This window comes from Cylas formicarius, unplaced genomic scaffold, assembly GCF_029955315.1.
Source record: "Cylas formicarius isolate icCylForm1 unplaced genomic scaffold, icCylForm1.1 PGA_scaffold_10__41_contigs__length_53128322, whole genome shotgun sequence".
Classification (NCBI taxonomy): domain Eukaryota; kingdom Metazoa; phylum Arthropoda; class Insecta; order Coleoptera; family Brentidae; genus Cylas; species Cylas formicarius.
In genome coordinates this window covers 9,347,029-9,363,353 of record NW_026844214.1, presented here as the reverse complement: position 1 = coordinate 9,363,353, position 16,325 = coordinate 9,347,029, and the positions used below count along the sequence as shown (strand labels likewise).

At 31.5% G+C, this 16,325-nt stretch overlaps 1 protein-coding gene across 2 annotated transcripts in view; it reads left to right on the top strand.

Moving 5' to 3' along the window:
- Positions 1 to 16,325, top strand: part of LOC132708431 (putative epidermal cell surface receptor) — a 48,507-nt gene that overhangs the window by 23,720 nt on the left and 8,462 nt on the right. For both annotated transcript variants that reach the window (XM_060680786.1, XM_060680787.1), the window contains exons 2-8: positions 9,982 to 10,144; positions 10,308 to 10,543; positions 11,807 to 12,028; positions 12,277 to 12,400; positions 15,224 to 15,450; positions 15,564 to 15,887; positions 15,938 to 16,106. In XM_060680786.1, coding sequence (XP_060536769.1) covers positions 9,982 to 10,144; positions 10,308 to 10,543; positions 11,807 to 12,028; positions 12,277 to 12,400; positions 15,224 to 15,450; positions 15,564 to 15,887; positions 15,938 to 16,106 — 1,465 coding nt within the window. The remainder of the gene's footprint in view (positions 1 to 9,981; positions 10,145 to 10,307; positions 10,544 to 11,806; positions 12,029 to 12,276; positions 12,401 to 15,223; positions 15,451 to 15,563; positions 15,888 to 15,937; positions 16,107 to 16,325) is intronic.

Sequence of the window (16,325 nt, the reverse complement as noted above, 5' to 3'; positions counted from 1 at the left end):
ATGTATTAAGAATTCCTTATCGAATATTTGAGAGACGTTCATTAGGTCTACATCCTTATTACCACGTAAATATCACACTAGCCTTAAGAACGACTAAGCTGACATTATATACGCCTCTTCCTTTTATTTTTTTACATTTATTTTTATTTTGCGTATTTCGGTAAAGAGTCGGTAGGTGTGTTAAACTTTCTAGTGAGTTTTGGATGTCGTTCTTCCGGTTCTTGTAAATAGTTAAGGATGCACGCTGAATTTGAAGAAAAATTACGGAACTTCGTTTTAAAGAAGAAATAAATATCACCTTTAGTTCTTGTGTTTATCTGAGATTGTTGCAGATTTTCGTATTAATATTTGCTAAGAGGTTATGTTGTCTTCTGGATGCAAGCGAAGATTTACTTGATTTAATTGTGTGAACGCAACTTATTAACCAGAATGCGTTAACAAAAATAAACAAAAGCTTAAAAATGCACTTGCGCACATTTTTAAGCTTTTGTTTATTTTTGTTAACGCATTCTGGTTAATAAGTTCTACTTACTCTCTTAAAAAATGGTGTAAATGGTCATATCCATAACGTTTTGTGGACTAAAAATTCGGGCAGTGGTCGATGTCCGCTATTGTGAAGATACTCAACCAAAACTAGGCTTTGTCAGTATATTACTGAACTATTAGAGTTGACAAATTGATATTTTGGGTACATAATAAATAAAGGGTTTACTGCTTACATTGTAGGTGGTGCTGCGGCATCTATCGAATGAGAAAAATTATTATTATTATTATTATTAACTTTAGGAAAATACCAATTTCAATGTAATTTTGAAAATGTATCAACTGTCGTACATACCGGGTGCCCCAGTACGGTATTAAAGAAACGTGCGGTCGTAAAAAATTGTAAAAAAAAAGTAAGTTGCTAGAAATTATTTTCGAGTTTCTGAAATGGCCACCAGGGGACGTGATTGGTATCTTGAAGTTAAAAACTCGGTTTCTTCAAGAATTTCTAATGTTAAAGATAAAACAAATTCAAATCTTCTTTGTTTAATGCTGTTTGCTCCATAATGTGCGAGAAAAGTATTCGAATATTTTCTTAAATAAACGCACTAAAAAGGGTTAACACATTTTCATAATATTAAGGGTAATATAAGGATATTGAGATGCGGTTTTTTACTTCATTGTTGAGCCCCTATTTTACTATCTAACGAAGTAGAAGGAGCAATATGGTTTTTTTTTTTTTTCGGAAAATTTAAAATATTTTTTTTGTATTTATTGCAGAAAACCCCTCCTGATCGCAAGTTAAGCAATCGAAATCACGTCACTTACAGCATTATTAGTAGCCCAGGAAATTCCCTTTTTAACGACTCCAAGTTTACTATTATCCAATGGTTTCCCCCAACAAACATAATTTAAGTAATTTTTGGTTAACCAGAAACTCAGTGGAATTAGTAAAAGATCACGAAGTTTTGGAAAAATTAAGAAAACCGTATTTATGATATATCTTTAAAACCACATATTTATATGAAATTTTAGTAACAAAACTCTGAATAATCACTTAATTTAGTTATTTTGGCATATTATTAGTATTTCTTACAAAATTTAAAACTGAAAATCTCAAAAATTCGTACTGCGCGTTATTAATAAAATATCATTTATTGTTAACATGATGTTATCAACAGCTTTTAATTGCCAAATAATATGTTAATTATATTATAGAATGCGTGAAATTAACGAGTGACGCATCTTATATCTATCTGTATTAGACAACCCAGTTTAGAATTTTTTGCGAAATCCGTTGCGTGTCGAGCCACTCTATTACGAGCTATTATTTTCTTTGCCTCTACACGGTAATTTCTTGAAGCCTTTAGATAAAATAAAAAAGGACAAAAAAACGAGCACCCATCAGGAAGAACGCGAAAGGTCTTATCCGGAGCTTGTATAAGCAACACAAAAAGAATATGGCCCTTGGCGGTTAGCTATTAACCTGCATCATCTTCACAAGAATCGTGCCTGGTATGCAGACAGAGATGGACTCAAAACAAGTGCTGGAATTTCGGGTATCCTAACATGTATGTTTTAATTATAAAGCAACCTTAATTTTAGGAGACGGCACCTGCTCGCATTTGCTTCATTAAAAATTATAAGAAAACAATATTGGTTAATAACAAAATTAGAAAGGCTTCATGTTAATACAAATTGACGAAGCTGCATTGTTGTGGTAAAACGGTGCCTTAGATATTCCTATATTTCTTAAAGATCTTAATAGTAGTGTGAATGGAACACACACTCCCAGTTTCATATAATTTACTTAGTCAAAGTAATTTTCAGAAGCATTTTTCGTTTCTCGGAAATTCTCGAACTTAATTGGAGTTTGAACCAATCAACTCTATTCTCTCAACTTCAATAACCTCAATGAATATTTTTTGGTAATCGATTCGCAAAATCTAATTTAAAGTCAATATATTTTTGCACTTTTGCCTTTTTTGTCAGTATATATACAAAACATGTTCTAAAATAAAATAGATTGATTAATTAATTAATTGGCAATACGGTTGCGCCAGATTTCAGATGTAATTACTCACTGAAGTTTCAAAATTCAAGTGTGTCACATTTTCTTATTTTCGACCGGAGAAATGCGGACTATATTGCTGCACCTTAAAATTATCACGAACTGACGTAATTATTTTGTGATATCCTCTCCTTAAGTGCTGTGTATAATATTTTACTGACGAATTTGTCTTGGTATCTCAACTAAATACAGAACTGGAATAACGTGTATAAAATAAAAAGCGTGAATCTATTTCATTCAAATTCTATCGAAATAAAAAAAATTGTTGAAATCATCTTTAGCGGTTTTCCTTCCATTAAAGGAAAAATTGGGAACAACTGTACAGCCATTTAGCTATCCAAAATCAGAGCCTTTAAATTAATTAACTTATATAATTTACCCCTTCTAGACCAACGGGTTTGAGTATGTAGAATTTTCTTCCCATATAGTTAGCAACTCAAACGTGTAGGCAAAATGAGGAGAAGTAAATCAACTTATTCCCATGGCTGTAAAACATCTGAACTTTGCGCAGCGACGAGCAGGGCTGTGCCTTCATTTGAACTTTACTATGGTGGAAAAAATTCATGTTAGGATGCGTGAGCAACTGTTTTTTCTCACATGTCCGGTTGTGCGGTTTTCCAGACAGAAAGATTTGCCTTGCTTCCTTGTACTTGAGACATCGTCTCGTCCTTCCGAATGTATTTATATATACGTATATACTATATGTATTATAATAACAGCAGTTGACTTTTATTTTCAGCAATAATAAAAAATGTATATAAACTAGTTAGCCTAGCATAATCTACTATTTAATCAGCTACTCTACAAAATCAGTAAGCGGCCCAATAGCGCAAAGCGACTTAAATAAAGTAATGATAGCTGAAAAGAAAAAAGCTAACCCAAAAGTCCACATAACAAATTTTGAAATGCAATAATTAGGTTTAAAAGTGTTAATATTAATGTTCATCAATCAATTTGTTGAATTGTAATATTTATTGTAGTATTTTTGTTGTTCTTCTTTGTTATAGTCTAGTTCTAGTTTTCAATAGAATATAAACTTTAATATAAAGGCCTAAACAGCACCCAGAATTCTTTGGCATATTGAATTGTAGTGCCAATAATTTTTATTACGATTGTTGTTACGCTTTTTGAAATGCCTTTTTTTGTTCAGGCAATAAATAGATTATTATTATCGTTGTGGCAGTATTCGCTCCCCATCAGACCCAACCACCGAACAAATTCCGTTGTTCTTTAGACTCAGCTCTCGTACAAAATCCGTTATTATTTGAGAAAGTAACTTATACAGAGATGCTCAAGTTTGACAATTTTGGCCTTCAGTTGTGGTTACCTGGTTACGCAATGTTACGCTATCACGATACACTAAAATGGGTGGCGCTTCTTGGCGTTGATTGCAAAAAAAGTAATCTACGATTCACCACCCTAAGCCATCAAACTGTTTATAAAAGTCAAAAAAATATGGTTATACATGATTTGAAAATTTTTGATTTCTTCACTTAATTTTCGTTGTCTAAACAGAATGTATGGCCTGAAGCAACAGTAATTAAAATTTGACTAGAAAAGAGACTCACCCAGGCGTTTTCTTAATTTTTGGTAAAATATGCCTAGAATACTAGTTGGTATCCTCTGCGAATGAAAACAGTTTAAAATAAGAAATAGTAATTGCGAAAGTTAGAAAATAGAATAAATTTAATCTGTTAATAGACAATTTTTTCATTTCAGATGGCATGAAATCGAAATCAGTTTGCCTTTGGTATTCGGTAAAAAATGTTAATATTTTGTATTAATATGTTAATATTGTCTATTAATTTGTTTAATCCGACACTGTAACGCCCTGTATTGAACCGGCTTGATGAAGGCTGCGATAGATGTTGTAGTCCTTGAAGTCTTTCGCATTACATGAGGTGATGTAATAGACAACGGTAGTAATATTTGGCTTTGAGATCCTCTAGGAGGCTTGTTGATTAAACAGAAATACGCCGGTTATTTGTTTGCCTCAATCAAAGTGGACGTGTTCGCGGGCAAATGCTGGGGAATTTTAATACGTATTGATAGAACCGATCCTTTAGAGAATAACCACCGCTATATTCGGTTTACCTGGGGACTTATTATAGAGGAATGTCCGGATTTTGGAAAGGGATTTTTAATGTCTTCGAGATTTCTTAACTGATATCGTGAAGTTGTTTCCTTAGGGGAAAAATATAGCCTCATTTATATTTCGATTATGAATTCTGCATAGAAAGCAATGAAATGAAAAGGAAACGATTGGATGTGTTATGTACCCTAAAGGCTATTTTTGAAACAATATTTTTAAGTTTATTTCTGTATTCAGTTTATGAAAAATATCTCATATATGACAAAGGTAATCTGGATTGTAAACTAATGAAAACGATAATATATCCTATATTGCCTTTGGTTTGGTTGGATTGAGTTTCACTATTATAGGAATTTCGTCTCATTATTTTGGATTACATTTCTTTCCTCCAAATATAGTATTCGGAATGATTTTCTTTGCAATTTATAATCACTTGGGTCTTGCGGCACAGACTCTTCAAACTATATAAAACAGGCTATCAAAACTGTATGTAAAAAAATATTGGAATAAACTCAAACGCGTATTTGATTTTAACTCACTTTGTCCCAGTGGTGCGTTAATGCACCACTGGTTTTATCTGTGAAACAAAACTTTGTTATTGCAAGTCTAGACGGTCAGCGCATGTAGAATAAACATCCAACAATTAGCGTGTTCTTTAGTATTAGTTTGTGCCTTGTGCCGTGAACGTTACAGTTCGTAAAATATGGCATTTCCGAGGTATTTGACTCAAAAGGAATTAGAGGCGTGTATGGAGGAGATCGTGGTGGATGAGGACAATAACAATGAAAATCGTACGTATTATTTAGATTTACGTATTCTTATGTATGGTAGTATTCCATTCCTTGTAAATTTATGCTAAAAATAACTTGACAACATATTAACAAAACATATTGACGCGGTCTATATTCCACCCGACCTGGATACCTTGACTGACGAAGAAGATATGAACATAAATCTACCAGAGTTTGGGGAACCAACTGATATAGTTGGAATTTTCGAGTTACATACACCGAATGATACAGCTGTCCTTCAACAGTCCTGTAATTCATCAACTACTGAACCTGAATGGGACTCATCGGATAATGAAACCGTGCAATTCAAAAGAAGACGTATTACTTTCTGCAAACGATAAGCTTGCTTCTACTGTCAAATGGAAGAAAGGTCAGATTGAGTACACTCACACACCTATATCCGATGAATTAAGATCATGGGAGGAACTAAAAAATAGGCATTCTAGAAAAACTCCACTTGAAATATTTTTTAAGTAATGTTTCTAGTGTAGATCCTGTCCATAATGTAAAACGCTATAATAGAAAAGAACGGAAAGATGAGAATATGGAAATTGTATAATATTGTCAACGAACAATAGATTTTCCAGGTAGATTTTAAATCTTACATTGCTTTGCGACTTTTAAAAACTGATAAAACAGTTACTCAAAGAAATCTTGCATCTGCCATGAAGTGCGTTATAATAATCAAGGTCACCTCATGATTGTTCATGCTAATAAAGCCCGAAGGAGCTGTAGAATCTGCCACAGCCACACAATTTATGTTTGTAATAATTGTAACGTGCATTTACATACTTCATGCTTTGTAAAATTTCACCAAAAATGAAACCGGGTATTACCAGTAGTGCGCTCACGCACCATAAAATATTATGCATTTTTTTTTTGTATCAAATCAGGTTCTACCTTTAGTTGTTTTCTGTCGAATTTGAACTTTCTTTTGTATATTTATATATAAATTATACGTTACATCTTATGTGTCCCAAAATATTATTTAAAGTTTTTTCCCAGTGGTTCGTTTGCGCACCAGTATTTTTTTGTATGTTTCGACACATGTAATGTATTCTTAGGTGCAACAAAATAAATAATTTCAGAGCAAAAAAGTATTTTTTTATTTTTTTTTTTGCTTGGGATAATATGGGTTAATTGGTTTATTTCGATAAAGCATCCGTAAGGCAGATCAACATTTTAATACCCCGTAAAAATTATCAATTTTAGACTGTTAGCCTCTCCACCTGTTTAGAATATCTATCAGGAAATTTACAATTGATGATAAGAAAGCGTGAGCTACTTAAAAATCTATTTCTGTAGATTTTTTATTTAAATTTTATTTTGGCCAACTTATATTAAAAAAAGTCTTCAAAATTTTCAGAAACTTCTTGAAAATTGACGGATATTGGATGCAAAATAATCCGCGAATTTCTTTACTAATAAATTTGACTTAAAATACAGACTACACAGGGGTACTAATAATTTTATTCACACGGGAATGTGCCTTTGTAGATGAAGGACCACTTTTTAATTAGAAACAAGCACGTCAAGTTGAATGATATTTGTGTATGTTGCAATATTAATTTAAAAAATCTTTTTTGCCTATAAATTTAACTTTCTGACGTTAAGACATAAAGAGAACTTATTTATGTTGTATTTTTTAAACTAACTTCGTCATAGTTTAAGAGGTCTCTAATTATGTATTCATTTTGTTAAGAAAAAAATAGGTAAGGACCTTTCATATATAGGTTGCTTTTAATATGTTTTAATTACAACGAATTAAACGTCATGAATGCACTTTTAGAAACTTAATAGTGATTTATATTCTTTTTTCTAGTCCCTTCTATAAAATGCCTAATGCCGTTTGTTTCATTTCTGACGGATCCGAGCCACTTCGGATATTTGCGGGATACTTCGGCACGGATTTGAGAGCAATGTTTCCGGAGATATTAACGCGAGGCTTGAATTGTCATATTTGTCAATTCTAACCGCCATGTCAGTGAATGTATTCTTGTTGTTTTGCAAAAATGTACCCGAGAACGGAGGGTCGTATAAAAAGTATAGTATGCAACACGTTTGGTAAACTTTTTAAGTTACTCGTGTGTTAAACACTCTTTCCGCCGCGCTCTGCTCGTGCCAACGAAACTCGTGACTCAAATGTCCCACTTGACGCAATATATACTGGAAATGGAAATTAAATTTTTAAAACTAACAATAAATACTGAAATAAGAAAATAACAAAATATTAATAGTATTCATTATAAATAATGCATTACAGTTTCAATCTGTATTTGTTAAATGTTTTAAAAGGCGTTATAAACAACTGGTTATTCAAAAAATCGTTAAATTTTTATAAGGAAAATATCAGAGAAAGCATTTTTTTCCTAACTTTATACACTGTTTACTACGCTGAGAATATGATGACAAGATTAGAGCCCCAGAGATTTCTTGTACCAACTTTGTAGAAGGATATATGCAATATGCCCTTAAATTTTATTTGAATTTTTGGCTTCCTTTAGATGGGTTAAAGCTAGTCATGGCAGAAAATTAGGCTTAGAAAAAAAATCGTTTATGCAACCTAATAAAATAAAAAGCAACGTTGGTTAATTAATTACAACTGGAGGTGAAGTAAAGAAGTCAACATTTTAAAATGACACTTCGCAAATATGTCTGTCCTTGCATAATTCGGTATTTTAGAGTAGGCAGTAGAAAAAAGTAATTTTAGTTGACGAATACAGCATATGTTATCGTAGAGTCGTGCGAAATTGACTTAAGGCGCTGTAGTAACTAGCACACTATTTTCAGAAATGGTTTCGATTCTCAATAAATGTTGAAATTTGCTGGCGGCTCGCGACTGTTGCAATACATTAAAGATGAAAGTTGGACAGGATATCCAGTTACGTGTTCCCCTTTCTCCATCTGTTGCATTCCGAGATGTGTAAATAAATGGCTAATAACTTATTTTCCAATTTAGTAGAACAAGACGACATCAGTTTTTTTGTTAAGGCAATTAAGTGCACAATTTAGTTCGCGAAATAAATTGAACGATCAAGTGGAACACCTAAGGAGTTGCTTGTATTTGACTACCCTTCGATATTTCTGTGCTGATTTGGTGAGATTTAACGTGAAGAAAAAAACTTTTTTTTTTTGGTGAACAAAACAATGACATATACCGTCTTTATCAAGGAATAACTCTGGTGTGCAGGCTAGAGGAGGACGAAAACCTTGCTAATGAAATTATTATTGATATATGCACTCTCTAAGTCTAAAGAAGAAATGCAATTTAAAAATGAAAATTATATGCATCTGAATATCAAAATCAAAACTCAGAATGTAAACAGAATAAATTTATTGCACCATTAACGTTTAGCGAAACTCATAAAAAAATATAATAAAATCGTCGTGTCTTCAATTATCTTTAGAAGTTATTCCTTGAGTGAGGTGGTATTAATATTAAATTTAAATTATTTAAATTAATTTAAATTAATTTATTTCAATTTGAACATCAAGTTTTACCTATTTTTGTTGGTTATTGAAATATGAAACAATCAAATAAGAAATGTTAGGCCCTCCTAGATTTTTAACTGAAATTTACTTTACTTATATTCCGACTCATATTTAAGGATTTTAGTAGTATTAATGACGTCCCATCTGCAAATTTCGATTTCATATTGAATTCATACTGTAATTGTATCTTTTTGAAATGTTAGTATATATCTTTATATTTAGGATCAACATACTTCAGTACTATTAAACTTTTTTATGTTTGTATAATTGTACATTGTAATTAATTCGTATGGTAAAAATTTATATTTTTATTACCGCCGTTATGGCGTTTGCTAATATTTTTGGGCATTTTGGCACAATAAATAACAAAATCAAAATTGAAAATGTAAACAGAATAAATTCATTGCACCATTAAATCATAACGTTTAACGAAACTCATAAAAAATATAATAAAATCGTCGTGCCTTCAATTATCTTTACAAGTTATTTCTTGAGTGAGGTGATAGCTGTTATTGTTCAGGTCTTATTTTAATATGAAAATGGAATTTCATAAAAGGAAAATATTTCCATTATAGCAAAGCAATTTGTCTAAAAAAATGGAATCCCCCAAATTGTTTTGCCAGACAATGAAAATTCGTCGGCTTCTTTACATTCACACCCCGTAAAACGAGAATTAAACGACAAAATTCAACACCACTGACGTATAGACCAGGGATGGCGTTTTACACTGATTCCCAGAGTGAAGCTGGAAAATCCGTCCTCATTTAATTAGTTACGTAAATGTATCCATAATCTTATTACTATTATTTTCCTAGAAGAAAGAAAAAATTCTCTTTTAAAAAAATTATAAACAAGTTTTAAAGTATTCTGCTGTTACGTTACTTTGTCCAAACATATAGCCTAAATCAGTAAGACGCATATATATCCGAAAGTTACTAGAGCATTTTGTGTTTAATAGAATTAATGTTTCCTGTTTCAAGAAACAATGTATCAGTTTCTATAAAAAAAGTGAAAACCCTGAAAGTAGTTTCAATAGAAATAATTTGTTCTAGATAGCGCCAGTAGTTCGAAAAACAAAGAAGAACAAGAAATGACATTTCATACGTCTAGACCGGTTCAGCAACCCAAAGTTTTCAATATGTTAGCGGAAGATCTGATGGATTCTAGTTTCAGACCAACTGCACTACCTCATATCAGCTCTACGTTACAAACAGTGTAAGTAGTTCTAAAATTGCGGCGCTACAGTCAAGTGGTGAAGTAATTCGAATCGCTATAGTCTTAACTTCAAAATCCAAAAAACGGATTATTTTTCTATAGGAAATGCCTCAGATACAGATACATTACAATTCAATAATTATTCCTATTGTCATTCTATCAGAACCAACAAGTCTGCGACTAACAGTTCCAAACCTGTATCAATAGAAGAGCATCGAGGAAGAGCTCTAAACTTTACCATAGAAGAAAAAAACAATTACAACAATCTGGCGAATACATCCAACCATGACGAGCCTGATTTGAGTGACGTCACTATTCATGAAGAGGATGACGAAAGTGATGTAATCAATCCAAAAATTCTAACTTCGAAAGGTATTGATTTGCACAACGTCACATTTGGTAAGTAAGTAAAACTTTTGTAACATTCGTAAAATTATTGATAATTGATAATTCTGATAAAACCTATTGATGATATACTTAACAAAAAAGTCTTTAAATTATAGGTCACTAAACAATTGTAAATCCAACAAAAGCAATCAGTAACTAGCGTTCTGTTTATAGCATTTTGATCACAAGTTTTCTTGATTGACATAAACAATGTATTCAATTGCCCTCTATCATCATATATTATACATTATCATATATAATTTCATTTGCCCGTTTTCGTGTTACCGAATTACACATCCATATACTTTTATAAATCTCTGACGCATTAATATAATATTCTCTAGAACTGCTGAAAGTCATTCTTATCCGTAGTCCCTGTATTTTGATGATATGTTGGTGAATGTATTTACATTAATACGTTTTTAATGACTTTTTTAATTTAATTCTTACGCATTAAGAATTCATGACAGAGAAAATGGGATAACGATATTTCTTTGGATTTGGTTTCGATAAGGCTAGATAAACCCGTTTTATAAATAAGTTTTATCAAAAATTTGCATATGGTAATATTCTTTTCTTGATTTTCAATGATAAATATGAGTCACATAAGTTATAATTTAATAGTGGGTTATAAGTTATAATAATCTTTTAGTTACTTATCACTAATTAATTTATTAAATTAAATTATAATTTAATATTAACCTTAAATTATTTAAATTAATTTATTTAAATTTTAACTTCGAATTTTACCTATTTTTGTCAATGATTAATATGAGTAACAAAAGTTATGATTTCTTAGTGGCTTATAAGTTATAATAATCTTTTAGTTACTGATCAGTAATTCATTTATTAATTTAAATTAATTTATTTAAATTTGAACATCAAATTTTATCTCTTTTTGTTTGTTATTCAAATATGAAACAATCAAATAACAAATGTTAGGCCCACCTAGATTTTTAACTGAAATTTACTTTATTTATATTCCGACTTATATTTAAGGATTTTAGCACCATTAATGACGTCCCATCTGCAAATTTCGATTTCATATTGAATTCATACTGTAATTGTATCTTTTTGAAATGTTAGTATATATTGATTATATTTAGCATCAACATACTTCAGTACTATCAAACTTTTTTATGTTTTTAAAAATGCAGATTTTTATTCCCGGTTATGGCGTTTGCTAATATTTTTGGGCATTTTGGCACAATAAATTTGAAATACACTAGATTGCTTATCATAATTTTGGAAATTGTTTAACTGGGTTAAACGTAGTTCCAGGCATTTGCGAGAAGGGTGGATTGACATACGAAAACGGAGAAAGGCTGGAAAATGGATGCGACTCAGTTTGCGTTTGTGAAAACGGGACAATGGAATGCACGGACCGATGCAAAGGTCCATTTTTTCGAAAAGGAAAGACCATCGAAGATCCCTTGTGCACTGCTAAGGATTCCGATGACCATTGCTGTTCTGTGATGGTTTGCGCTGGGGATACAGGTACTTTATGCTGAATGCTGCAACTTAATTTAGCCGAATAGCTTTATCGATCATCGGAATATTTTTACTTCTCCACTTTCATATATTCAATTAGTTTCTCGTCTTAGGTAAATAACCTGACAATCTATGATAAAGTGTTTAATGGCCAATTCAAATTGCCGTAATGGAACAACAATAAGCTAATTTGCATTGAAAGACTTTTTCGTATTTGCGAAACATTTACCTAGCGTTCATTGTTTATGTTTCAGAAACGGAGCCCATAGAAATGTGCACATACAAAAATAACACCTACAACAGAGGAGATGTGTTTAACAAAGACTGTTTAGAAGTTTGCACTTGCCTGAGAGGCGGGAAAGCTCATTGTAAGCCCAGGTAGGTATGTGCAACTAATGTTTCACGTTATTGGTTTATCATTGACCCGAATCTGCTCCTTTTATTCGGTGGATTTAAATGCATTGCTTAATGAATAACATTACCAAATAAAAACCATTTTTCAATGACAAATAATTCTCTGTTTATTTTCTTTTAGTAGATAATTTATAAGCATTCAAAGTTTCTACACAGAGAAAAAGAATTAGTTCCTGAAAATAAAGGACATTTGTTCTAATTAAATAATTTAATTCGTATCAAGGGAATAAATATCGAATTAGGGGCTTTTTTTTTAATTAAATCTCAACTAAAACATATTTGTTGCAAGAAAATTCTATTTGCCAGCATAAGCCTTTTGCAATTACAAGAAATATGTTTGTATTATTACTATTCCATTTTATTTATTGGAAGAAAACGGGTATACTAGGTACAATTATTATTTATTTTCGTTGAAGTAATAAAAGTGAAATATTTATTTCAAGCAATTTAAATTTTAAGGAAGAAGCAACTTGCGAATAATGACATTCAATTGTAATAATAGTAATTATAATAAAAAAATAAATTTGCTATCATCAGGTCGGTTTCTTCGTGGAGCTTCTTGTCGGTATTTGACTCATTTGGATCGGTAACCAGTGAATTGCAAGGCAGCAATTTTACAATTTCGGCAAAATATGGACAACTTTTGTATTGCTCAAAAAATATTCTTTATAAAAGGTTGTGGTGCATGATGGTCTAAAACCTTCAATATCCAGAAATATTAATTTAGAAGAGCAAGAGCAATATAGGTTTAACCTTAGTGACTGTGGGATGGGTTGTAATGTTATGGCATATTTTCTTACTTTCTCTTTTTTTGCACTTATAGCGTTTTTTATATGAGCAGATGTCTAAAACAACCCATACTTTAAATTTATTTTCTTCAATATAAACAATGTACCTACCTTAAGTTGAAGAACAATAGGTTCCATTTAATAATTTTATCTTTCATTAATTTTATTGATCTATTCTATCACAATCAGCCTATAACATAGCGGCAATTTAAATGGTGATGTGCGCCCTGTAGCCTGTCAGCTCTTGTTCCCGTCGGAATGTCGAAAAAAACCGAGAATTAGAGATTTACTTGCAGCAAATAAATTTTAATTTGAGGAAATGTGCTAATATACCATTAATTTAGCATTCGCTTTATTCCAGGCAATAATTTTTGTATTCCATTTTGTATGATATTAAGATTTGTTTAATTGCTAGAATAAATTATATAATATATATTTTGTTAATGTCGGTTTGTAGAAAATTTCAGCAAACCTTTATTGGCTCAATAAGAAAATAATTTAGAGAATTGTGGATTATTGAATTAAATATTCTAGTTAAGACATTTGAAGTAAAAACGTAATCAATTTCGTCTCAATAAATGCTTATTTACTGTGAACATAATTTTATTCTTGTAATTAATTTTTTCATAACGTTTGTTATTAAAATGATTTAATTAATTTGTGTGCCAATTTTAAAGCTTAAAACCTGTCAATATTAGGTTTCCTTAACTAATTGCACTGATCATTTATTTTGTTGTGCGTGTATAATTTATTATTTAAAATTATATTTATTTTCCGAAATTAGCAAAACTTATAGATTCAACTCATTGTTGGGGTTTAGTGTTATAAATCAGTTACAGATTTGATTTTGAATAAATATGTGATATTAAATATGCGGATAGTTGTAGGCAGGATCAATTATTATCAAATTTCCCCTATTAATTCGTAATTATTTTAAAAATCAAAGAACTGTAATTATTCGACTGAATCTTGATACAGCTTTATATATATATATATATATATATATATATATATATATATATATATATATATATATATATATATATATATATATATATGATGACACTATATTCCGGGATATCATCCGTTCGCTCGTTGAACTCCGACTGGAATCCTGCATCCGACTGGAATCCTGCAAATCCTGCATCCGACTGGAATCCTGCAGACGTTTCGCCAAAATCTCACTTGGCATCTTCAATGCTTGCGCTCCGAAAACACTTCGAACAGGATTCCAGTCGGATGCAGGATTCCAGTCGGAGTTCAACGAGCGAACGGATGATATCCCGGAATATAGTGTCATCATATTTTTCCATCCGTGAATCAATACGTGAGAATATATATATATATATATATATATATATATATATATATATATATATATATATATATATATATATATATATATATATATATATATATATATATATAGCTATAAATATAACGAGTAAACAATTCTTTTTCTCATGAATGAATGCTAATTTAATTCAATAAAGCTAGAGCTACTACCACCCGTTATGTAACTGTGTCAATGTCAGTTTTGTAAGCTAAGGTATCTTGTTTGGTGCATTGTAAAAGTGAATCTTACATTTTAAATTATATCTGACCTATGAAGCAGTAAGTATTTTCTGATTCAAAAACCAAAATGGATATTAAAATATGCATGGCATGAGGGTTTCATCATTTCAGGATAAATCGGAAGTAACAGTCAATTGAAACTATTTCACATTTAGACATTATCCCCAAAAATTTTAATTCGTTCGTGATAGCGCAGTACAGTTTTAATGGACGATTTATAGTGAATATAATATCCAGCGTGAAATTCTTTAGTGAAGGTGCTATGAAACACAAAAATAACAAAACGGCAATAAAACAATTCAGTTTAAAGGAGAACAAAATAGTACATCTAACTTATGTCCTTATCCAAGTTTTTTTGGATTAATTTCACCAAAGCTAACCGAAATTTTTACGTTTAGTCCATTTTCAAAGATTATATTTTAAGATGTCCTCAAACGAAGAAAACTTCTGATCGATGTGTGGAAGTTCCTGATCCAAACGATTCTTGCTGCAAACAAGTTCTCTGCGATGTGACGCTTGATGACCAAGAACACGAAAAGGAGGATTTTAAAGTCAAGCATAAAGTGATATCCGCCACTCAAGTAAACTCGAGCGTCATTATCCTGCAGTTCGAACCAAATTTTGAAGACAATGATAGTCTTCCGATCATAGGTTAGTTAGTCATTTTTACTTTATTATTTTTATATTTTAATTCTTACTGAGTTATACATTTTGCTTTTTTTAATCTATAATGGCGATTAGTAATTTAGTATTTTATTTCGCAGAAGTCAGTAATGACAAAACTAACTGGATTTACTATCAGTTATTGCCACAAGGATTGCTTTTTGTTCGAGAAAAATCCAAATTTTTACGCGTCGAAGGCAACGACGATATTGTTAATATCGTTGATAAAGAGACGCCTGCAATCGTTTTCAAAGCCGAGAAAAACCACAAAAAACTCGACCAGGAGTCTTGCCTATATAAAGGAAAATCTTTCAAAACCGGCGAAGAATACAACGACGAATGCAATGCCCTTTGCGTTTGCCAAAAAGGAGAGATGAAATGTCTGAAATTAGAATGTCCCACTTACTTTGGCGTCGAAGTTTTAGGTATATCTGACAATCAATAAAGCCAGTATCCTATCTGTGCGCTCTTTTAGATCCTGGATGCATAGATTGGGAAACTATTCCTCCAAATTTTAAGCCTACACCCCCCCATTGCTGCCCCGATCAAGTCAGATGTAAAAACAACGGCTCGTGTTTGTATGATGGTGTGTTATATAAGAACTGGGAACAACTTCCCGCCAACATAACGGGATGCGAAAAGAGGTTTGTAAATATATCATATACCGAAATGCGAACGAATTAAAACTTATATCAACGCCTATCAGTTAAAATTTTTGGTTAGAGTTCTCCAAACGATATATCGTTTTTACGACGTAATCCGGTATTAAACTTTGGCAAATTTACATGAAGGTCTAACGGCACGCCTACCTCGCTTGGGTTTCTCTGAGTAACCCTCAATAAATAGATTCGTAATACCACAAT